This window comes from Salvelinus namaycush, chromosome 13 (genome assembly GCF_016432855.1).
Source record: "Salvelinus namaycush isolate Seneca chromosome 13, SaNama_1.0, whole genome shotgun sequence".
Classification (NCBI taxonomy): domain Eukaryota; kingdom Metazoa; phylum Chordata; class Actinopteri; order Salmoniformes; family Salmonidae; genus Salvelinus; species Salvelinus namaycush.
In genome coordinates, this window is record NC_052319.1 from 21,008,179 (window position 1) to 21,032,603 (window position 24,425).

Consider the following 24,425-nt stretch of genomic DNA (forward strand, 5'->3'; position numbering starts at 1 on the left):
TAAGGTGAATGTAAACTTTCGACTTGAACTGTAGATGTTTATATTATTGTCACATACACCAGATAGGTACAGTAAAATGGGTTTCTTTACAGGCTCAGTTCTTTAGTTTATTTGCTTACCTTCTACTGGGGACTTGGTTTCTGATCTTTTTAAAAAACAAAGCTTTGGATTGGGAAGTGTGAACAGCGTTTCACTCCACCTGCTTGAGTGATGGGGGGAACTAACTCTGCTTGACAAAGTCCTAACATTTCAGAAGGATAAAAACAAGGGTTTCGAAATATACTTTTTTTTACCCCTTGGGGTCAAAATTGTCCTCCTTTTGGTGCTTTTAGGGTTAATATAAATGCTTAACAGCTCTAATATTTGTACCCATTCATTCCTATGCACTTTTTGCATCTAAAGTAAGATCTCAATGTACTGTGAATGACCTGTAGAGGATACTGTATGGCATGTTTGTTTCCCTACCATTACATTACACTAGAATTCTGAAGGAAATATGAGATGTATCATGTACTGAGACTAGTAGGCATTTCAAAATCTACATTCAACACATATCAACAAAGACAACATTGTCTAAATCTAACAGGTTGAATCCAATATTTCATGATTGACCATTTTACGCTGCGATTGAAGACCACCAACTTTACAAAGAAAAAGGCATTTATTTGGCAACATATTTTGAAGTATTTTTTGTTCAGAAAAGAAGGTGAAAACCTAGCAATAATAGACTAACTTTAAAAGAAAAGAGTAGGACACACATTGTTATAAAAGAGCAGAATGATTAGGACAGTGGTTGTTGGAAATATTACTTTACTGTTGTAGGGCAGAACAGAGTGACTGATCCAGCAATAACAGCAAATGAGCTGTGTCCCTCACCAGAGTAGCATTCATTAGGGCACAATACATTTTTTTATGTTTACAGCTGAAAACAAAAATGACAATTTCCTATTGGACAAGTCCAGGTAGTCCCTCCACGTGCCTGTCCGTTTTGTTCAATTTGATACCTTATGAACATGACCAAAGTTCGTTCACACAGACACAAATGAACCAGAAGAATCAACTGTTGTCTGATGAACATACATACCTACATACACTCAGTTAATATACAAACATAATTTATATAGAGGGGTGAATTGGTAGTGAGTTGGTAGCCTATATCATGATATCCTTAATGGTGTTGGCACAAACTGCTTTAGCATTCTCCAGCATGGGAACTTTGAAGAGTTCTTATTTTTTAAGGTATTGGCAACAATGTAGTGCACTTTCTACAAAAGCATTAGAATAAAATCCATAATAAGTACAAATATTAATAACCCAAAGCTGACATTGACTGGCTGATAGTTAATGGCAACACAGAGTGTACTTAAATCTCACTCTCCTCTTATGGTGCCAACTGAACCATATTGCACAGACTAATAGATGTGGCAGAAGTTCCATTTCAGTTCCTGTATTTACCAGGAAGTACCCAATAAGTGCCAGCAGGTGGCTCCAAAAACACTGCCTGCTAACTGCCTCAACATCCATCATTCTTAGACTAGGGTCAGGAGTTTTTCCTGACAATGTAAACTGACCCGAAGAAACTTCTGGCCCCCACATGTGCTTTGACTCCTTAGGCAATGAGCCTTCTTGATTGACAATTGCTTTATCCTATTGTAGAGGAAACAATGACGAGTTCAGTCTTAGTCCCCAACTCTTACTAACTAGGAAATATATATTTTTCCATTAAGAAACACAGCTTAGTGGTGATGTCCATGACCACATAGACATCAGTGAAAAGCATTGAAATCGCTACATTTCTGTGCTTGACAAACAATCCCCATTCACAGATCCATTCCCATTCTAGACAAAAATGTCCCAAGGCCCATTCTTGATGAAAATAAAGGGTATAATCATAAGTTGATCATAAAGGACAGATCTATTGAGATAGACAGAACAAGATCAAAGCAGATTGAAGTTAGTGTTGGAGGCAGTTTGGTCATTAGGTTGTTATCAGGGGAGCGGTCAGGCATTGCAGATCAAGTCACAGAGTAGCAGAACAATGGTCACCTTCCATTAAAAACAATAAACAGTCAGGCTATCTATCTAACCTTAAGTTTTAGTTGCAAAAACAGTGGTTGAGAATGTGGTAAACACCTGGGTTGGGGTCCATTCCATTTCACTTCTAGAAGTAAACTGAAATTCCAATTTCCCTTATTGAAAAGCAATGAGCAAAATTGCTACTGGAATTTTAGTTTACTTACGGAATTGACAGAGTTGAAATGGAACTAACCCCATACCTGCTAAACAAACCTACTATGGCCAGATTAAAAACAAATCTAAAACTTTTGACTCAACGTGAGGAGGGATGTTCTGGTGTGATTCTGAGCTGGTTGGTTCCTCAGCGTAACGATAGATTGTGGTGTTTTGCGTTGTAAAGGTCCATGTTGGGTTCAGAGTAAACAGCATCGCTCTTTGAAACTCTTCTTGTTCTTATTCTTGTTCTTCCCCTTGCCGTTTTTGTCCTTGTTTTCTGACATCTTCTTGCCTCGCACCTCTCGCATTAGGTCAAAGAATACCTTGAGAATTGAAAAGAAACAATGTTGCCAGACACATTTACCTGAACAGACAATTATCAGTCATAGTCCACCACTATTTCTGTATCACTTTATCAACTTGAAAATGGCATATAGAACATAATTGTCTGCAGTAATTACACACACACACACACACACACACACACACACACACACACACACACACACACACACACACACACACACACACACACACACACACACACACACACACACACACACACACACACACACACACACACTGACTGTACCTTGTCAACGTTGGCTCGTGTCTTAGCTGATGTCTCTACATACTGCACTCCCCACTCCTCTGCCTTGGCTCGGGCCTCGTCTACAGAGACCTGTCTGCGGTCCTCCAAGTCAGACTTGTTCCCCACAACCAACAGGGGAATCTTATCCTCCTCTGCCTTCACCCGCAGTATCTGCTCCCTGAAACGCACACATTATAAGCATTACAAATACTTTATCTGGATCCAGAGACAGGCACTGAGGTCAGGTGCAAAGGAAAAACATAGGGAAAGGGGAATAGAGGTGTATTGTCTTACAATCAAGAAGTCATGGAAATTATTTCCTAGGTCTATATTGCAGGCAAACACACACACACACACACGCAAATCATAGCTTCCGAGTCTTCTGTCACTACTGTCATAGTGAGTGTTCAGTCTGAAACCCATTAGGCTGCCTTTAAAGCCATGCTAGGATACATGAGGAGTTAGTCATGGTACCAACCTGAACTCTGCAGTAGCTGTGAAGGACTCGTGTTCTGTGATGGAGAAGACTAGCAGGAAGCCCTCTCCACTCCTGAAGTAGTTGTCTCTGATGGCAGCATAGTCCTCCTGTCCAGCCGTGTCCAGGATGTCGATCTGGACCTCCTCTCCATCTAGCACCACCTTCTTCCTGTAGCTGTCTGCCTTGGTGGGCTCATAGTCCTCCACAAACTAGGAGGAGGAACCACAGAACCGTCAGAACGATTCATCAGTCACGACAGTACGTCACAGAGTGCAATGTGGAAATAGGCTGGGAGGCATCGTCACGAAGATTAGGTATAAGTTAGAAAACAAAGCTTCTACACAATACAGCTTTGAAACATTAACATATGACAAAAAGTAACAAGTATTAGTGATGGGGGGGAAGTCGATATAGTTAAATATTGGGATATTATTTTTGACGATATATTGTATAGTTTTGACAATATCGCAATATTTTTTTTTGCGCTAGTTGGCTGTACCTGCACCAAAATTCAATTTTTTTTCTCCTTCATAACTTGTTCTCCATATTATTTTTTAAATATCAGCACTTATTTCCATGACTGATCAAAACTCATTTTCTTATGGCTCTCTCTTGTCCCTCTGCAGCAGACATATGGTAAGCAATATGTTTAGAACATTGAATCGCAATAAAATCATATCGCCACCTAAGTATCATGATAATATCATATTGTGAGGACCCTGGCAATTCCCAGCCCTAACAAGTATGTGTGTCGTACTCTCACCTCGTCGTACATGAACTGCAGCGTGAGGGCGGACTTGCCCACGCCACCACTCCCCACCATAATGACCTTGTGCAAGGCCAGAGAACTCTGGGTCTTACTCTTACTGGCAGCCATCTCTGGTCTCTGTCACACACACCGTCACTATGTCCAAACACTCACTGACACCACCTGCAGAGACAGAAAGTACAACAGTCAGTCAGTGAACACACACACACACACACACACACAATACAGATAATACACACAGCAACAGTCCTTTGAGCTGTTGTTGTTTATTGATGTTCTGTATTATGTCATTCTGTATTATGTTTCATGTTTTGTGTGGGCCACAGGAAGAGTAGCTGCTGCTTTTGCAACAGCTAAATGGGGATCCTAATAAAATACCAAATACACACAGTACACACACACATTGCCCAGTCAATCACAGAGCCTACTAAAACTGATGGTCAACCTGTTCGATGAAAAGCACTCACAAAACCTTACACATAGTTGAACCGAGCTTGTGAAACCAAACCAGCCTACGTTGCAGCCAGTCCCAAACCTCATCCCCACACTGCTAAATAGGCTGGTCATGAATCTCACAGCAGACTTTAACAGCTGGCTTAGTGGGGTTCACCATCTAAAGGGCAATACCACCGATCAATCGCATGCCTACTGTAGGGTGGGATTTTGAACCATGATAAACACCTATTTTAAGGACAGCCTAACTCATAGAAAACCTCAAAGGAAGAGCAGTAAGACACCTTCAGGGCAGGGCAATATATCTGCATACACAGAAAACTGTACAATTGCTTTCAGGTGACTTTTAGTGACTAAGGACATTATGTCAAACTAGTTCAGTGGGTGAAATTATAATATGCTCTGGGCAATTTGATAGCCTTTGACAAAGCAGTTTAATAACATATCGTCTGCAATATATTTTAACAATCATGGCCTTTGAGCTTCAGTGAGAACAGGTTTAGAACTTCTTAGAGCAGTGTTTGAACTGTGAGTTATCAACAGAAAGAGTCATGGAAATAACAGATTATTATTTTTAGGCAACTCTTCTACACACATTGACCACACACACAAGTGAAGTCATCTCCAAACATTTTAACAACTCCCCTCATACAGTCAGTGTAAAATGAACTGTGTTCTGTAACATCCTGTAACCTCTCCCTTCACACTGTTGTGAAGGCTTTGTTAAGGATGGGACCAAGCCCTATCCTTCCTGTTACTGTGTAGCATAGTAGCCTACTGACACACATCTCTCTCTCCACCCTACCCCTCCCTCCAGGCATGGCCACGGCCAAGCTTAGCTGGTTACCGTGACAACCTCCACCCCACACCTGTACAGGTGTTTTTCTTTACATAGTTGAATGTGCTGACAACAAAATCACACAAAAATTATCAATGGAAATCAAATTTATCAACCCATGGAGGTCTGGATTTGGAGTCACACTCAAAATTAAAGTGGAAAACCACACTACAGGCTGATCCACCTTTGATGTAATGTCCTTAAAACAAGTCAAAATGAGGCTCAGTAGTGTGTGTGGCCTCCACGTGCCTGTATGACCTCCCTACAATGCCTGGGCATGCTCCTGATGAGGTGGTGGATGGTCTCCTGAGGGATCTCCTCCCAGACCTGGACTAAAGCATCCGCCAACTCCTGGACAGTCTGTGGTGCAACGTGGCGTTGGTGGATGGAGCGAGACATGATGTCCCAGATGTGCTCAATTGGATTCAGGTCTGGGGAACGGGCGGGCCAGTCCATAGCATCAATGCCTTCCTCTTGCAGGAACTGCTGACACACTCCAGCCAACATGAGGTCTAGCATTGTCTTGCATTAGGAGGAACCCAGGGCCAACCGCACCAGCATATGGTCTCACAAGGGGTCTGAGGATCTCATCTCGGTACCTAATGGCAGTCAGGCTACCTCTGGCGAGCACATGGAGGGCTGTGCGGCCCCCCCAAAAAATGCCACCCCACACCATGACTGACCCACCGCCAAACCGGTCATGCTGGAGGATGTTGCAGGCAGCAGAACGTTCTCCACGGCGTCTCCAGACTCTGTCACGTCTGTCACATGTGCTCAGTGTGAACCTGCTTTCATCTGTGAAGAGCACAGGGCGCCAGTGGCGAATTTGCCAATCTTGGTGTTCTCTGGCAAATGCCAAACGTCCTGCACGGTGTTGGGCTGTAAGCACAACCCCCACCTGTGGACGTCGGGCCCTCATACCACCCTCATGGAGTCTGTTTCTGACCGTTTGAGCAGACACATGCACATTTGTGGCCTGCTGGAGGTCATTTTGCAGGGCTCTGGCAGTGCTCCTCCTGCACCTCCTTGCGCAAAGGCGGAGGTAGCGGTCCTGCTGCTGGGTTGTTGCCCTCCTACGGCCTCCTCCACGTCTCCTGATGTACTGGCCTGTCTCCTGGTAGCGCCTCCATGCTCTGGACACTACGCTGACAGACACAGCAAACCTTCTTGCCACAGCTCGCATTGATGTGCCATCCTGGATGAGCTGCACTACCTGAGCCACTTGTGTGGGTTGTAGACTCCGTCTCATGCTACCACTACAGTGAAAGCATTCAAAAGTGACCAAAACATCAGCCAGGAAGCATAGGAACTGAGAAGTGGTCTGTGGTCACCACCTGCAGAACCACTCCTTTATTGGGGGTGTCTTGCTAATTGCCTATAATTACCACCTGTTGTCTATTCCATTTGCACAACAGCATGTGAAATTTATTGTCAATCAGTGTTGCTTCCTAAGTGGACAGTTTGATTTCACAGAAGTGTGATTGACTTGGAGTTACATTGTGTTGTTTAAGTGTTCCCTTTATTTTTTTGAGCAGTGTATCACAATGATGAAAATAATCATGCCCTCTAAACCTTCAAGCTGCATACTGGATCCTATTCCTACTAAACTACTGAAAGAGCTGCTTCCTGTGCTTGGTCCTCCTATGTTGAACATAATAAACAGCTCTCTATCCACCGGATGTGTAACAAACTCACTAAAAGTGGCAGTAATAAAGCCTCTCTTGAAAAAGCCAAACCTTGACCCGGAAAATATAAAAAACTATCGGCCTATATCGAATCTTCCATTCCTCTCAAAAATTTTAGAAAAAGCTGTTGCGCAGCAACTCACTGCCTTCCTGAAGACAACCAATGTATACGAAATGCTTCAGTCTGGTTTTAGACCCCATCATAGCACTGAGACTGCACTTGTGAAGGTGGTAAATGACCTTTTAATGGCGTCAGACCGAGGCTCTGCATCTGTCCTCGTGCTACTAGACCTTAGTGCTGCCTTTGACACCATCGATCACCACATTCTTTTGGAGAGACTGGAAACCCAAATTGGTCTACACGGACAAGTTCTGGCCTGGTTTAGATCTTACCTGTCGGAAATATATCAGTTTGTCTCTGTGAATGGTTTGTCCTCTGACAAATCAACTGTACATTTCGGTGTTCCTCAAGGTTCCGTTTTAGGACCACTATTGTTTTCACTATATATTTTACCTCTTGGGGATGTTATTCGAAAACATAATGTTAACTTTCACTGCTATGCGGATGACACACAGCTGTACATTTCAATGAAACATGGTGAAGCCCCAAAATTGCCCTCGCTAGAAGCCTGTGTTTCAGACATAAGGAAGTGGATGGCTGAAAACTTTCTACTTTTAAACTCGGACAAAACAGAGATGCTTGTTCTAGGTCCCAAGAAACAAAGAGATCTTCTGTTAAATCTGACAATTCATCTTGATGGTTGTAAAGTCGTCTCAAATAAAACTGTGAAGGACCTCGGCGTTACTCTTGACCCTGATCTCTCTTTTGACGAACATATCAAGACTGTTTCAAGGACAGCTTTTTTCCATCTACGTAACATTGCAAAAATCAGAAATTTTCGGTCCAAAAATGATGCAGAAAAATTAATCCATGCATTTGTTACTTCTAGGTTAGACTACTGCAATGCTCTACTTTCCGGCTACCCGGATAAAGCACTAAATAAACTTCAGTTAGTGCTAAATACGGCTGCTAGAATCCTGACTAGAACCAAGAAATTTGATCATATTACTCCAGTGCTAGCTTCCCTACACTGGCTTCCTGTTAAGGCAAGGGCTGATTTCAAGGTTTTACTGTTAACCTATAAAGCGTTACATGGGCTTGCTCCTACCTATCTTTCCGAGTTGGTCCTGCCGTACATACCTATACGTACGCTACGGTCACAAGACGCAGGCCTCCTAATTGTCCCTAGAATTTCTAAGCAAACAGCGGGAGGCAGGGCTTTCTCCTATAGATCTCCATTTTTATGGAACAGTCTGCCTACCCATGTGAGAGACGCAGACTCGGTCTCAACCTTTAAGTCTTTACTGAAGACTTATCTCTTCAGTAGGTCATATGATTGAGTGTAGTCTGGCCCAGGAGTGTGAAGGTGAACGGAAAGGCTCTGGAGCAACGAACCGCCCTTGCTGTCTCTGCCTGGCCGGTTCCCCTCTCTCCACTGGGATTCTCTGCCTCTAACCCTATTACAGGGGCTGAGTCACTGGCTTACTGGTGCTCTTTCATGCCATCCCTAGGTGGGGTGCGTCACTTGAGTGGGTTGAGTTACTGACGTGATCTTCCTGTCTGGGTTGGCGCCCCCCCTTGGTTTTTGCTGTGGTGGAGATCTTTGTGGGCTATACTCGGCCTTGTCTCAGGATTGTAAGTTGGTGGTTGAAGATATCCCTCTAGTGGTGCGGGGGCTGTGCTTTGGCAAAGTGGGTGGGGTTATATCCTTCCTGTTTGGCCCTGTCCGGGGGTATCTTCGGATGGGGCCACAGTGTCTCCTGACCGCTCCTGTCTCAGCCTCCAGTATTTATGCTGCAGTAGTTTATGTGTCGGGGGGCTAGGGTCAGTTGGTTATACCTGGAGTACTTCTCCTGTCTTATCCAGTGTCCTGTGTGAATTTAAGTATGCTCTCTCTAATTCTCTCGTTCTCTCTTTCTTTCTCTCTCTCTGAGAACCTGAGCCCTAGGACCATACGTCAGGACTACCGGGCATGATGACTCCTTGCTGTCCCCAGTCCGCCTGGCCTTGCTGCTATTCCAGTTTCAACTGTTCTGCCTGCAGTTATGGAACCGCCACCTGTCCCAGACCTGTTGTTTTTCAACTCTTAATGATCGGCTATGAAAAGCCAACTGAAAATTATTCATGATTATTATTTGACCATGCTTGTCACTTATGAACATTTTTGAACATCTTGGCATAGTTCTGTTATAATCTCCACCCGGCACAGCCAGAAGAGGACTGGCCACCCCTCATAGCCTGGTTCCTCTCTAGGTTTCTTCCTAGGTTTTGGCCTTTCTAGGGAGTTTTTCCTAGCCACCGTGCTTCTACACCTGCATTGCTTGCTGTTTGGGGTTTTAGGCTGGGTTTCTGTACAGCACTTCGAGATATTAGCTGATGTACGAAGGGCTATATAAAATAAACTTGATTGATTGATTGTATGTTTTGTTCGGTAAAGTTCATATTTATATCCAAAAATCAGAGTTTACATTGGCGCCTTACGTTCAGAAGTTCCAAAACATCCTTTGATTTTGCAGAGAGCCACATCAATTTACAGGAATACTCATAATAAACATTGCTAAAAGATACAACTGTTATGCATGGAATTTTAGATGCACTTCTCCTTAATGCAACCACTGTGTCAGATTTCAAAAAAGCTTTACGTAAAAAAGTTGACTGATCCAGCTGTAATGCATAGAATTCACTGGCTTGTATGCAAAGCAGTTATTGTTTCAAAACATCTCCTGCCATGTCACTGATGCATCGTGAAACAGTGTTGTTTGATGAAGGCATTGTCTGTATAGTTTTTTGGGCCTTTTCCCCCGGCATTGTCCCAGCCATATCCGCGGCAGCAGGAAGAATTAGGTCCTCCACAATAGTATGGGGCTTGCCTGTCCTAGCCACTCGGTAGCTCACCATATAAAACTCTTCTAGCCCCTTATTAATTGTATCTGTTGCTTTTATACATGTCTTACCACTCGAAAGTCATCTTAATTCTCGCTCAAATAACTCCTGTGGCTTATTTTTCAAATGGGCATGTTTTGTTTCTAAATGTCTGCGGAAGAGTGAAGGTTTCATCAAGTTGTGAGATAGTACTTTTGCAAATATAACACACTGTGTCTGAGGAAAGGCACTGCTCCCAATATAGGTGAACCCCAAATCAATGTAGTTCTTATCATATTTGCGCCTCTTCGATGGTCCAACGCCCATGTCTGTTTTTCCTGCACACTTGGCCACAGCTAAGCTATGATATGTCTATAGCAGAAAACAAATAGCTTCATGAAGGTAAAACCACTAACTGGGGGGGTGAAGGGAGGAGTGGCCTTATGGGATGCCAGGTCACCCTGGATCTTCCTGTCAAGGAAAAAATAGGTCTGCCCATGTAACGTCCTGTCTTTGTTTCTAGAGGCCGACCTGAGTGGACAGGAAGGACACACCGGGTGGCTGCAGACTGAACCTGCTGAGTGACTAGCTCAGCACTTTAAAACAGAAGGTACAGTAAATGTGTTACTTCCATCCAACACACAATGAGACCGAGCAAGAAAAGTAGAACTGCTATACTACCACTCAGCCTAGTTTATCACTCATTCACTTTGTTAGGTCTCAATTTAAAATGTTGTACAAATCCAATGCTACTGCCTAATATACACTACATTATAGTACTATTACAGGTTCATTATGGATAACGTCATTGTCATTGTAGGCTCATTGAAGAAGAAAAAACGAACATGACTTGTGAATGAGAGGCCCATCGAGAATGAGTCAGTCATGGGATCCTCCATTTCCTCTAACTTCAGTGCCCGTCAATGAAAGTCTACGCTAAGGTTAAATGGAGGGCGGCCTTGCGTGCCCGGTCCCAGCAGAAAACACTGCCTTCTACCTAACCTATATATACAGCATAGTACAGTAGAGGGTTGTAAGGATATACAAGGCCTATCTGCATGATCGGTCTGTGTCTGACAGCTAGGAGCTGCTGAAATATAAATGACTAGAGCGTACAACCAGGCTGCAGGAATTCATTAGGATTCCCCAGACGATACACTGAGTCCATATAGCAGGCAGAAGGAAGCCTATGTTCTCCACACAGATGATACAGTGAGTCCATACAGCACAGCCAGGCATAGGGCCAGGCAGCCAATGTTCTCTACTGTCTTCCACCCTTCCACATCCCATACAACAGACAGCACAGTGAATCCATATAGCGGCAGAGAAGAGCCCACTAGGCAGTCCCATGTTCTCTTCACTGTCTTGGCACCTTCCGACATGGAATAGCCCACAACACAGTGCGACACTGGGAAATTCCTGGCCCAGGCTTTAGCCTCCCACAGCCTATCCAGTAGGCCTATTTATTGCAGTGTAATGTGTAATATGCAGTGTAGGATAGAAACAGGCCTCAGTCAGGTGTCCTCTGCATGTGTACTACTCTGTCCACTACAAATACTTATCTGTAGATCAGTGCATTGTTGGATGAGAAGTGCTTGATCAGGGTGACCAAAAACCTCTCCACTGCAGAGAGGCGACAAGGGGGAGGGGAGGGCTGGGGTCAATCAAGGCACATGTCAGGACAGGAGCTCAGCCCGGGACACTGGGGGGAGGAGGGGCAGGAGGAAGGGACGAGTAGCAGAACAGGTGAATGCTGCTAGAGACATGCCAGGATAGATCAGTCAGGATAAAGTCAGGTGACAGGCAACATGGTGTACAGGTTACTGCAATTAAACAGCAGTCAACCTAACAGAACATTGTCTGAAATTATGGGTTTCAGAAGCCAGAGTCAGGTCCATATTATTGTGATACAGAACATATCCTGCCATTTACACTGACTCATCAATAACACACTGACTGAAATAGAAGTATAGTACTGGAAAACAATCTAATTAAATGTAATTAATTCAAATAATGTAACTTCATCAACAACAGATCAGTTATTCATTCAGTTAGTCATGCACAACATCTTCAACAAATCTTAGTCAGTCCTTCCTTCCTTAATCATAAAAGTAAGTTGAAGCTATAAAACGTGATGAGTTTCAAAACATGAGCCATGATGCGACCACTATGTTAGCATACTCTGGTAAAGTGTTTAGAATGCAGTTGTCTGGTAGGACTCTTCCTGCCTTCACCTTAAAGGCCAGTTGGGGACTTTCTGAAAAATGTGATGGGGAAAACAGGGGGATTGATGGCCCAGAAAACATCCCCCAGCCAGGCCTCCCTTCCCTTTTCTAAAACCCTCTCACCCCAAGCTACAGTATATGCACTTCCTCTGGATGAACTCACATCTCACTTCCCTCCAAAACAGTACCAGGACTAGCCAGTTCCTCATTACCTGATCAGCACATTACGCACTAGGGGCACAGAACTGATGAGAAAGAGACACACAAAAAGCTTTTGTTCTCTTTCTCTTATTTCCACAAAGTGCATGGTACAAGCAGCAAGTTCCCTTCTAGTCTTTCTCTAGAATAAGTATGGCAGATAGCTTATGGACTAGTGTTGCATTGATTGTGGCCAGAGTGGACTCTACAGTTAAAGTCATGAGGCAGGTGTTTAGGGGAAGGGGATTTCATCTGTAACCTAAACAGCACCCTGCACAGAGGGACAGGGTGTTCAGGGGAGTACTCACAGACTCTGGCAATGTCCCAATTACCTACTTTCTCCCAAAGTGTAAACTTCTTCACTTCCCTTCACTGATTTAAAAGGAATTGACTAGTATAAGAAATATGGTTAAACGCCCATGCCTCGACCAATCCAATGCTTTTAGATTTGTAGGAAGTAGTGAACGGGTGCACACTTCAGGAGAAAGGAAATATTATTGGGACGCACCCCTTGTTTATCATCAGAAGGCTTATGAATAATTGAGAAGGAGAGAGAGGGATTTATTTGTACTTTAATTGCATTTTTGTTCAATGTTTACTTTCTTTAAAGATCATATTTGAAACAGTATTTAAGGTCCATTCAGTTAAAATAAGGATTCTGGGGCTAAGGTGTGAGGAAAAGCAGCTCCCCAATCTGAGCTGCCCGACACCCCACAATGCATACTAACCATCCCCAGCAGAGGAACACACAGAGGACTCTTTGACTAATTTGGGCAGCAGGGTGCTAAACTGGGTCTCTGTTTCAAGCCTGATCCAACCGCCCTAGTCGCTTAGTAGTACATTCACTCTTCTGAATTCTTAACACCCCTAATTCACTACATTCATAAATGCACTTGTGGAGGGCATTCACTAGTATTTAAATAGGGAGAATAGATCATATATAGGGGCTGATCTAACACACGTTTACTGTTTATAGGTCTTATAGGAACATATAGCTATGCACAATGTTCTTGAATATGTAGAGAAAAAACACCATATGTAATTTTGTGATGACATCAGAGAGGAGTAGTCTTTCAGTTCGTGTTCAGTATCATAGGACTGGTTTTTCTGAGTCTATCTGGGGATGATTGGGGGGGGGGGGGGGGGGGGGGGGTTGACTTATACAGGGGATACAGGGAACCTCCCAGATACTCACCCCCCCCCCCCCCCCCCCCCATCCCATACTGCTACCACACACTCATACAACTCCTAAGCTATCAATCAGCTTTCTATTTATTTCCTTTCATTAGAGACTCGGGTACATTTCCTGATCTGTAGTACTAATTTACAGCTCACTCTCCATTTTTTCCAATAAAGAAACTGCATCCTCCTCTCCTAGTTGTCTTGTCCCCATCTCTTAGCTCTATCGGCTAACATTTGTCAGCTGTAGGCCTAATCATCCTCTGAAAGTTTTCAAGGGAAACAAAGCAGCCCCACACACACACACACAGTGGCCCCTAGGCTCCAGTCAATGGGTTACCATGGAGACAGGGCATGTCCCACTTCATCTCAACTCCCTCTCAGGGATCAGGGGTGCATGGCTGCCTAGAGTGAAGGACGCAATGGGGTCTTTGGGATCTCCAAAGAGGAGCTTGGAGCTCAACATTGTGGTAGCATAACCAGGAAAAAGATGCTAACAGATGTTATCTGCTATGCTATATAAACTCAGCAAAAAAAGAAACGTCCCTTTTTCAGGACCCTGTCTTTCAAAGATAATTCGTCAAAATCCAAAAAACTTCACAGATCTTCATTGTAAAGGGTTTAAACACTGTTTCCCATGCTTGTTCAATGAACCATAAACAATTAATGAACATGCACCTGTGGAACGGTCGTTAAGACACTAACAGCTTACAGACGATAGGCAATTAAGGTCACAGTTATGAAAACTTAGGACACTAAAGAGGCCCTTCTACTGACTCTGAAAAACGCCAAACGAAAGATGCCCAAGGATGTTCCTGCTCCTCTGCGTGAAAGTGCCTTAGGCATAATGCAAGGAGGCATGAGGACTGCAGATGTGACCAGGGCAATAAATTGCAATGTGAGACGCCAAAGACAGCGCTACAGAGAGACAGGACGGACAACTGATCGTCCTCGCAGTGACAGACCACGTGTTACAACACCTGCACAGGATCGGTACATCCGAACATCACACCTGCTGGACCGGTACAGGATGGCAACAACAACTGCCCGAGTTACACAAGGAACGCACAATCCCTCCATCAGTGCTCAGACTGTCCGCAATAGGCTGAGAGAGGCTGGACTGAGGGCTTGTAGGCCTGTTGTAGTAAGGCAGGTCCTCACCAGACATCACTGGCAACAACGCCGCCTATGGGCACAAGCCCACTGTCGCTGGACCAGACAGGATTGGCAAAAAAGTGCTCTTCACTGACGAGTCGCGGTTTTTTCTCACCAGGGGTGATGGTCGGATTCGCGTTTATCGTTGAAGGAATTTGCGTTACACCGAGTTACACTGTACTCTGGAGCGGGATCGATTTGGAGGTGGAGGGTCCGTCATGGTCTGGGGCGGTGTGTCACAGCATCATCGGACTGAGCTTGTCATTGCAGGCAATCTCAACGCTGTGCGTTACAGGGAAGACATCCTCCTCCCTCATGTGGTACCCTTCCTGCAGGCTCATCCTGACATGACCTTCCAGCATGACAATGCCACCAGCCATACTGCTCGTTCTGTGCGTGATTTCCTGCAAGACAGGAATGTCAGTGTTCTGCCATGGCCAGCGAAGAGTGCGGATCTCAAACCCATTGATCACGTCTGGGACCTGTTGGATCGGAGGGTGAGGGCTAGGGCCATTCCCCCCAGAAATGTCCGGGAACTTGCAGGTGCCTTGGTGGAAGAGTGGGTTAACATCTCACAGCAAGAACTGGCAAATCTGGTACAGTCCATGAGGAGGAGATGCACTGCAGTACTTAATGCAGCTAGTGGCCACACCAGATACTGACTTACTTTTAAGATACTAACTTACTTTTAAGACACATTATTCAATTTCTGTTAGTCACATGTCTGTGGAACTTGTTCAGTTTATGTCTCAGTTGTTGAATCTTCTAATGTTCATACAAATATTTACACATGTTAAGTTTGCTGAAAATAAATGCAGTTGACAGTGAGAGGAGGTTTCTTTTTTGCTGAGTTTACTATGCTAGATGCTATGCTATGATAGATACTATACTACGGTAGATTATATGCTGTGCTAAATTATATGCTAACAGATGCTTTTATGTGGTGGCCTGGAATCAAACGACAGCAATCATAGTGATGGCGACGCTCATATCTATCCAACACATCCCACTCACATCCTTCTGACTCAGATGCTATGTGGCCTGGAATCAAAACCTCCTAGTCAGAGCAATGGTGATGGCGATAAACATATCAGGCCCTCATCCAACTACTGACACGGCCGGGGCCTTCTAAGCACTGAACAGACCCCAGACCGCTGGCTATCTCCCACTACAGCCATATCACGCGCTGCTAGTGCAGCTCGTGCAACTCTGGCAACATAACCCAACATAACCCACAGTTCCATTACCAGCACCCATAGAGATTACCAGCACTCGACATGAGTGGGAGAATGCCACACATCTGCAGTGGCATGAACTGTAATCAGCCTGAGAGGCCCTCGAGCAGCGTCCCCCAGCACAGGCAGGCACAGGCAAAGACACTGACACACACAGCCTGAGCTAGTCAAATGAGATGTAGGCCTACAACCTCAATAGAGCACAGGCAGGCACAGAGAGGCACTAGCATACACAACGGGCACAGAGACAGCATAACATACCTAGCCACATGAATGTGATTATTAAGACTTACCTCAACAGAGCACACAGTCAGGGACAGACTGACGGCAGAGTTAGGCCTAGGCTATGAGACCGTGAGACATTGTTGTTCATTGAAACATTAGAGTAGAATGGTATAGGCCTGTGGTAGAGCCTCATCAAACCTTGTTTCCTAAAAACAGAACATGGCCTTACGTAATATGTACTACAGTAGAGTATGTAAGAGAGGGAGGGGATAAGAATAACCTTTGCAACGACGGTCCGGACCGACCTACTTCAGAATAAGGCCCATGTCTTGAAAATATATATAATGAAAAATGCATAGCTAGCTTCTCTCTGTAGTCTGTACTTAGATGTAAGGCAGAATATAGTCCTGTTTGCTTTTGTAGTCATTTTACTTGGTGTTATTGGTTTTAAAATTAAATAAGTTAAACACATAGAATCCATACATTGGATTGCATACCATTTAGGCCTAAGGAGAAAACGTCTGATTCTAATCAAAGCCTGTTACTATGGTAGTGAGCCTATGCATTAGGCTTAACTTCATGTGTTAGGAGCACAATCTCAGGGGGGCCAGACACCTCCCAGGTCTTGCTGGGACATGTAGTGAGAAAACAAGCATTTCGTAAAGACATCCCCGGCTTCAGTCAAAAAGAGACACAAGAAGAGAAAGCGAGAGTGAGAAAGCATGCATTTCGTAAGGACATCCCCACCTTCAGTCAGAGAGAGCGCGAGAAAGCTGTGGAAGGAAGGAGAGAACACAAAGGGAGAGGGGGAAATAAGGCAAGATGGATACAAAAACCACCAACTAGCTGGCAGATACATAAGTTAAGCAGGGCCAAAAAGAGAAGTTATAAGAACCCTTTTTCCCCATGTAAGCCTACTTTTTCCTTGTCAAAGTCAACAGACTATGAGTGGGTCTGGGCTCTGGGTGAAGTTGAGCAAAGCTGGAGGAGCTTACTCGGTGACAAGCAGGGCTGGGTTGTGGCAAGAGGAGAGCCTCCCTCAGCCCAGCCTCCCTAGAGAGGCCCTGCTTGTGGACATGTTTATGTTTATGGTCCAGGGAGGGTGAAGGGCTGGTACCCACTACCACTCAGACCTGGCTTCAAATACTTGGTATTTGAAATATTTCAAATACATTGAGCGTTTGCTTTCGTCTACCTGGAATACCAGGCAGGTGGGGCTTGCAACTTTTGGGACTTTCCCATTGGTGCCATTGCAACAGGAGGGGACCAGTCACCTCCCAGGACTTGCTGGGACATGCAGTGAGAAAACAAGCATTTCGTGAAGACATCCCTGTCTTCAGTCAGAAATGCGTGGAATAAAGGAGAGAAAGTGAGAAAGAGAGAGAAAACAATCATTTCGTAAATATATCCCCGGCTTCAGTCAAAAAGAAAGACGTGCTTTAGACTACTTGGAATACCAGGTAGGTGGGGCTTGCACCTTTTGGGACTTTTCCATTGGCTACATTGCAACAGGCATACTCAAATCAAGCACACCTAAAGTATTTAGAATTTCAAATAGTATTTGAACCCGGGTGTAGCTGGCTCCCACTACTTAAACTCCTCTCAATTCTCTCCAGTAGGCACAAGGGGCATCCAGCCAACAAGGCATTCATCACCAGGAGGTCACTGATAGGACCTGACTCTCACAACAAAATATACAGCATTGACTCCGACGCAGAGCAGACGATTGATGGCATGATGGTCCGTTTCTCTTTCTCCTCTCTGAAAAGGAGCTTTTCCCAAGTCATATAAAATGGCTCTATGTCTGTGCCTGTCTAGCCCAACATCATTAGTAGACAGTTCTCTTCTTACTCAGATGTCATTACATTCTGAATGAATTTCTAGAAGACAAGACAGGAGGCCAGAGACGGTCAGCTAAAGTCACTAGGAAGATCTTTAAATAGTGCATGAGGTTCTCTGTCATGGATCGGAGCAGAACTGTCATCAGGTTAAACTGGAAAGAAAGAACCCTGAAGGAAACCCATTTTTTCAGCTCTCCTGCTATATCAGATAATACTTGTCATATTCTTTCTGACAGCTCCCAGTAACAGGAAATAACCAGAAGGATTATATTTTAAACGAAAGGGCCTTGAGTAGCTCTGACACAGTCACATAAACATTCACAGCCTGAGTGATTGTCTTAGGGCTCGGGGGGAGAGAAAGAATTCAGGGCCAGTCCAGTATCAATCTCAGGACCTTTCTCCACAGAAACAAAGATTCTGACAGTCCTTCACAATCAGTGAGGGAAATAAAGCAGTCTCACTGAGACAGACCAGCATCAGAAAGTTAAGGCCTTGCATGCCACTTTTTTCTCATCTGTGAAAGCATTCATTTATGACCACCATGCATACCCTAGCCTAGACCATTACCCATTAATAATCCTTGTCACAAGACATTCAGAATCTCTCAGAACTTCACTTAACAAAAGTCTGTTGACTTTAATGGGTTATAAACAAAACTGTTTATTCAGTTAGGGACAAAGACCACGAACACCAGCTGTGGGAAGGAAAATGTGAATGCCTTCACATTCAGTCAGACACACTGGTCTGGTCGTCTGAAGTTAAACTTAAAAAATATGTGAATTAAGACTAGACAGGACTCCTGCTGTAAAACGTCATGTTATCTTGTTAAGGGGACCTAAATTAGTATCTGACGGTCTCTACATTCTGCCTTCAAAGACAGAAGAATGCTCTGAATATAACCTTATTTTGGGTGCCCTTCTGAAACTTAAAGAGCACAAGGAAGCGAAAGCACAAGGAAGGGAAAGCACAAGGCAACACCAGCTGTACAAACAGGCCTATGTTTCCATATGGAATATCTAGGCTACTACACTTCGGCATCATTCATCTCCTTGTGATTCCCTTGATTTTGAAATGACTATTTCCTGTAATATTTTTTGCAATATTGTCAGCAATGTGTAACAAACAACAACTGGTCCAGTTGATGGAGGATATACTGTAGTCAGCAGTTTCACTTAACAAGGTAAATGTTAAGGTTACCTGGCTGCACTTCAGAGTCCAATGTGGCACTACCACATGACAGAACAGAGGAACACATAATATAGTCAAAATGGGTGGGTTTTGTTCATGCTCTATTCCTCAAGAGACAGAATGAAACTAGGCTTGGTCCACCCTGAGGCACAGAGAGCTTAATATGGGGATGTTACTATTTCACAGCTCACTGGCTGCGTCTGAATACCCATACTTGCATCCTAAATAGTAGTTTGTTTGAGTATGCGAGGGGGGAAAAAAGTTTACTAGTATGCGACAATTCAAAAATCGAGTATGGTTAAAATGCCAGGATGTTAGTCTCATTTTAGGTCTTCATCTAGTAGAATTCGATGCACACTTTTCCACAATGCATTGGAAGAGTTGGGCTGCAAATGATAGGCCCTAGTTCTCTTCAAGTAGCCAAACTAGGCTCCTTAATTGGGAAGGTGCCCAAAGCTTCTGTGGTGGTGTTCAAATTAAAATGATCACAAGAATTGCATCGTAGGCTACAACACTCTTAGACAAAAGGTTTCCAAAAGGGTTCTTCGGCTGTCCCCATAGATGAACCCTTTTTGGCTCCAGGTAGAACCCTTTTGGGTTCCATGTAGAACCATCTGTAGAAAGGGTTCTACATGAAAAGAAAAGGGTTCTACCTGGGACCAAATAAGGTTATTCAAAGGGTATATCTCCTATGGAACCAGTCGAAGAACCCTTTTTAGACAGCACCTTTTTTTCTAAGAGTGTATATCTTTGAAAACAAGTATTTTTTATATATTTTTTCCCCCTACGTGGATTTCTGTTTTCTCACTGAAAAGTGTTTCTTGTTCTCCTGGCCTTTTTCAGAGCTTTTAAACTGAATACTAAACTATCTTTTGATTTGTGAATGTGTCGGCACCGGGGACTCGGTATGTGGCTGCTGTATTGATGTCATGGTAATCAGGCCTTATGATTTGAACATATGGATTGTTTTAATTTTGTAGGCGTGGCTACCTATTTAATTATTGCATTTATGGATCAAGCCTTCGCAGTCATTCTGATCTCGTTCTCAATGATCAGTGCTTTAGTTTATTATGTTGCTGACCAGCGGTTCTGAACTTGTGATGCACCTGACTGTCCACGTTTTTCTGTGCAATAGCCTTTTGATTTGAACATTTGAAAAGTTTTGGTGTGTGTACTAGGCTATTTTTATTTAATTTACACTGAGTATACCAAACATTCGGAACACCTTCCTAATATTGAGTTGCAAGGCCAGTGTCTTATGTTAACTTATTACAGCACAGTACGGTCAGAACGCTGGAGAGAGGAACGTGTGTGTGTGTGTGTGTGTGTGTGTGTGCCCCTCCCACACCCTGGTGATAAGGGTGATGTAACTGTTCCACACCATACAGCCCATGTCTGTCATGTCATGTGATAAAGGCCATATAAAGGTTACACCCAACTTGAAGAACAACAGTAAGAAGTAGCAAAATAATGGGCATGCTGTATCAAATTAAAACAAAAAGGCAATATTTAAGTAATTTATAAACTTCATAAAGGCTACATGACATGATTGTTGCTGAGCATAACCAGGAAGGATCTGTGTTATTAGCCTACATGTTTCAAAAACATTCATTCAACAACAAAAAGAATTCAGTCTAAATACTCTGCATCGGTTTTGGTAACAAATGAAAATGCCATTACTTATAGGCCTAAGTAGCCTTGCTCTGTTGACCTGGTGAACTATTTTGACAGGGCAGTACATACATGTCATTCCTTTTTTAAAGAGACAAGATACTAACCCATGCATGATAAATGTTTCCTAAAGTACAGACAAGATATTATGGGAAAAGACAGTTTTGCTGATCGATCAGATTTTTACTAAAACACACATTCATGTGAGCTACCTTGGGTGTGGCAACCTCATTAGACATCTGTAAAATCAATGTATGAATGGTACAAAACCATGTCGGCAGCACAGTGTTGTTTACATGCATAAGGCAAATATGGAACAAGATGTGAAGTATCCTCCTATGTATATTCTCTGGTTGATTTGGTCCTAAAGTCACAGTAGCCTGTTTTAACAGTGTAATTACCTACAAAATGGTCTGTTAGGATAATCAATGGTGGGAGAGCTAAATGAAACATTGTATCTGGGGAAGCCATCAGAGATACAGCTGCCTAAGACACTCTTACTGTATCTAATATGTAGCCTATCTAATAGGCCTACTGTATCTAAAGGAAACATATCTATACATATATATTTGTCTTGTGTCACACATCTACAAGTGTGTAACCTGTACAAGTGTGTGGTGTGAAATGGAAATGTGTTTTTATGTGTGTGGCTCATGGCCAGGGATCAGATTAAATACTTGGATTAAAATATGATTTAAATTACATTCAGCAAAACAGCTGACTAAAAGAAAATAAATAAACATAAGAAAATATCGCAGTGATACAGTAGCCTAGCCTAACCATCAATGATCGTTGTTTTGGCCTTGATACAACAACATTATAGCAACATTGTTGTTTTACTAGTCCATAATATCGCCGAGTGCAACAATGTATAAAAATACTGATGGTCTCTAAAGGACTTCTATTATCATCGTGCCACATCCCCGTTACCGCCTCGGGGAGTGTGCTTTCAATTGGATAAGTGCAACTGGTAAAGGCCCTACCACTATTTGGAATAATTGTATTATGGTCGTTTCAAAAAGAAGTCACAAATATGGGCATTTATTCCAATAGTCTGCAAATCTATAGATTTGAGTTAGACTACCTACCAGTCGAGGCAGGTTCTCCCTCCCTTCCTTCCTTTACTCACTCTGAAAGAACAGACGTAGTAGCGCCATGGCTACATAGAAATGCTCTGTAATAAATATACATGTATTTATTAGATATTTATGAAAGCTTACCAAAGCAAGATTTTGACGTTTCCCCTTTCTTGCTGCTATCTTGATGAGTGCATTAATGGTGAATAGCGAGGCATAGGGCTGCCGAGTTCCACTGTTCCAACACAGACCGACCGTCCGCTGCAACTCAAAACCCCACCTTCCGGACATACAGGGAGGAAGAAACCCGACAGGATATGATGTCAACAACAGCTCACTTGCGCTGGCACTCCAAATGGCCCCGTCATAATATCGTCCAAATGGATCCTTCCTTTCCTCCTTACTTGAAGTAGTATGCTCATCTCTGATCAGGAGTGACATGGATCGATGAAAGTTATGGGATAAATCTCTCCTTTCACCAATCCATCTGTGTTAGGGCAGTGAGCTACTTTATGAAAGTGAGGGGTTCGTTTGAAAGCATTTGAATAGGAACACTGCACCTTGTATGAATACTGATCTTCACACATAGGCCTAGTTGTCTTTCGTTTGTGTAAATGTATGAACACATAATCAGTTATGAGTTATATTTTGTCTGATTTTCTTTATGGATTACATTTGACAAATGATTAAATAATAGGCCTAAGTAATGTTGTATCATAGTGCCACCTGTTGATAAGAATAAACAGAATAGAACAGAATACACTGTGTATACAAAACATTAGGAACACCTGCTCTTTCCATGACATAGACTGACCAGGTGAATCCAGGTGAACGCTATGATCCCGTATTTATGTCACTTGTTAAATCCACTTCAATCAGTGTAGATGAAGGGGAGGAGACAGGTTGAATAAGGATTTTTAAGACTTGAGACAACTGAGACACGGATTGTGTATATGTGCAAAAAGATGTAAGTGCTTTTGAACGTGGTATGGTAGTTGGTGCCAGGCGCACCGGTTTGTGTCAAGAACTGCAACGCTGCTGGGTTTCACACTCAACAGTTTCTCGTGTCCACCACCCAAAGAACATCCAGCCAACTTGACACAACAGTGGGAAACATTGGAGTCAACATGGGCCAACATCCCTGTGGAACACTTTCGACAACATGTAGAGTCCATGCCCCGATATATTGAGGCTGCGGTCAAGTGAGTCGACTAGTGATGGGTCGTTTGCGAAAGAGTCGGCTCTAAGAGCCGGCTCTTGTAGGTGAACGTTGGGAGCCGGCTCGCATATCAAAAGAGCCAGATCTATTTATAAATATATTTTTAAAATTAAGATATGAATAATCAAAATATTTAAATGAATAGAATTAACTAATTCAAAGAACGAAAAAATAAAAAAAGAATATAGGCCTAAATGCTCAAGCGCACACACACATTCATTCTGACTGTCTGCTCAGGCTAACAGCCTCGCCTGTTGTTCCTGTCAATCAGACACGCAGTATCAACCAATGAACCAAAGATACGTGAGGGAGGGCCGAGCCAACTCACTCACAGTCACACACTTAGCAGCGGAGGGCCGAGCCAACTCACTCACAGTCACACACTTAGCAGCCGAGGGCCGAGCCAACTCACTCACAGTCACACACTTAGCAGCCGAGGAGAGAGATGAAGGACATCGGCTCTTTTTGGTGAGCTGAGCAGAACGAGCCGGCCCACTGAAAAGAGCCGGAATGCCCATCACTAGAGCCGACACTTGCAAAACGCGATCAAGCCATCCGCTCTTCAGTTTACGCCTACCATTTTTGCGTGAATACACATCACTTTACGGTATGACGTGTTTTCTGGTAGGGAACTGAGTCTGGTGCACCGTCGTGCACAGGTAGAGACAATACGCTACAAATCATTCCAAGCAAACAGTTTGAAGAATACATATTCAATCTTCCATTCTCAAAATTATACCAAATCATTTATTTCATTTTCGCGACTTATCAAAAGTGACTTTGATATCACAGGTAGAGTTAGGCTGCAGTAGCCTAATGGTGGTGCTGTTTAGGAAATGTTAAATTGTTCAAGGAAGATGTGTTTACGGTCATGATATATACTGAACAAAAATATAAATGCAATGTAAAGTGTTGGTCCCATGTTTCATGTGCTGAAATAAAGATCCTAGAAATGTTCCATAAGCACAAGAAGCTTATTTCTCTCAAATATTGTGCACAAATGTGTTTACATTCCTGTTAGTGAGCATTTCCCCTTTGCCAAGATAATCCATCCACCTGACAGGTGTGGCATATAAAAAAGCTGATTAAACAGCATGGTCATTACACAGGTGCACCTTGTGCTGGGGACAATAAAAGGCCACTCTAAAATGTGCAGTTTTGTCACACAACACAATGCCACAGATGTCTCAAGTTTTGAGGGAGCGTGCAATTGGCATGCTTGACTGCAGGAATATCCATCAGA

The 24,425-nt window shown here is 43.4% G+C and overlaps 1 protein-coding gene across 1 annotated transcript; it reads right to left on the reverse strand.

The window, feature by feature from the left end:
* Nucleotides 1–642: 642 nt before the first annotated feature.
* On the reverse strand, nt 643–22,257 carry LOC120058318 (ras-related protein Ral-B). The gene is made up of 5 exons (XM_039006896.1): nt 22,108–22,257; nt 4,066–4,233; nt 3,303–3,511; nt 2,825–3,002; nt 643–2,555 (listed from the first exon to the last, which is right to left on the reverse strand). Exons 2-5 carry the CDS (start codon nt 4,177–4,179, stop codon nt 2,430–2,432), a joined length of 627 nt encoding a protein of 208 aa, XP_038862824.1. The 5' UTR covers nt 4,180–4,233; nt 22,108–22,257; the 3' UTR covers nt 643–2,429.
* Between the last annotated feature and the right edge of the window lie 2,168 nt (nt 22,258–24,425).

What these genes read in the sequence shown, in the direction of transcription:
- LOC120058318 (XM_039006896.1), bottom strand. Translation starts at nt 4,179, where the DNA reads ATGGCTGCCAGTAAGAGTAAGACCCAGAGTTCTCTGGCCTTGCACAAG. An exon ending in TGCAGTTCATGTACGACGAG is followed by an intron (nt 3,512 to 4,065) that starts GTGAGAGTACGA and finishes TCCTCCTCCTAG; the next exon opens with TTTGTGGAGGACTATGAGCC. An exon ending in ACAGCTACTGCAGAGTTCAG is followed by an intron (nt 3,003 to 3,302) that starts GTTGGTACCATG and finishes TGTGCGTTTCAG; the next exon opens with GGAGCAGATACTGCGGGTGA.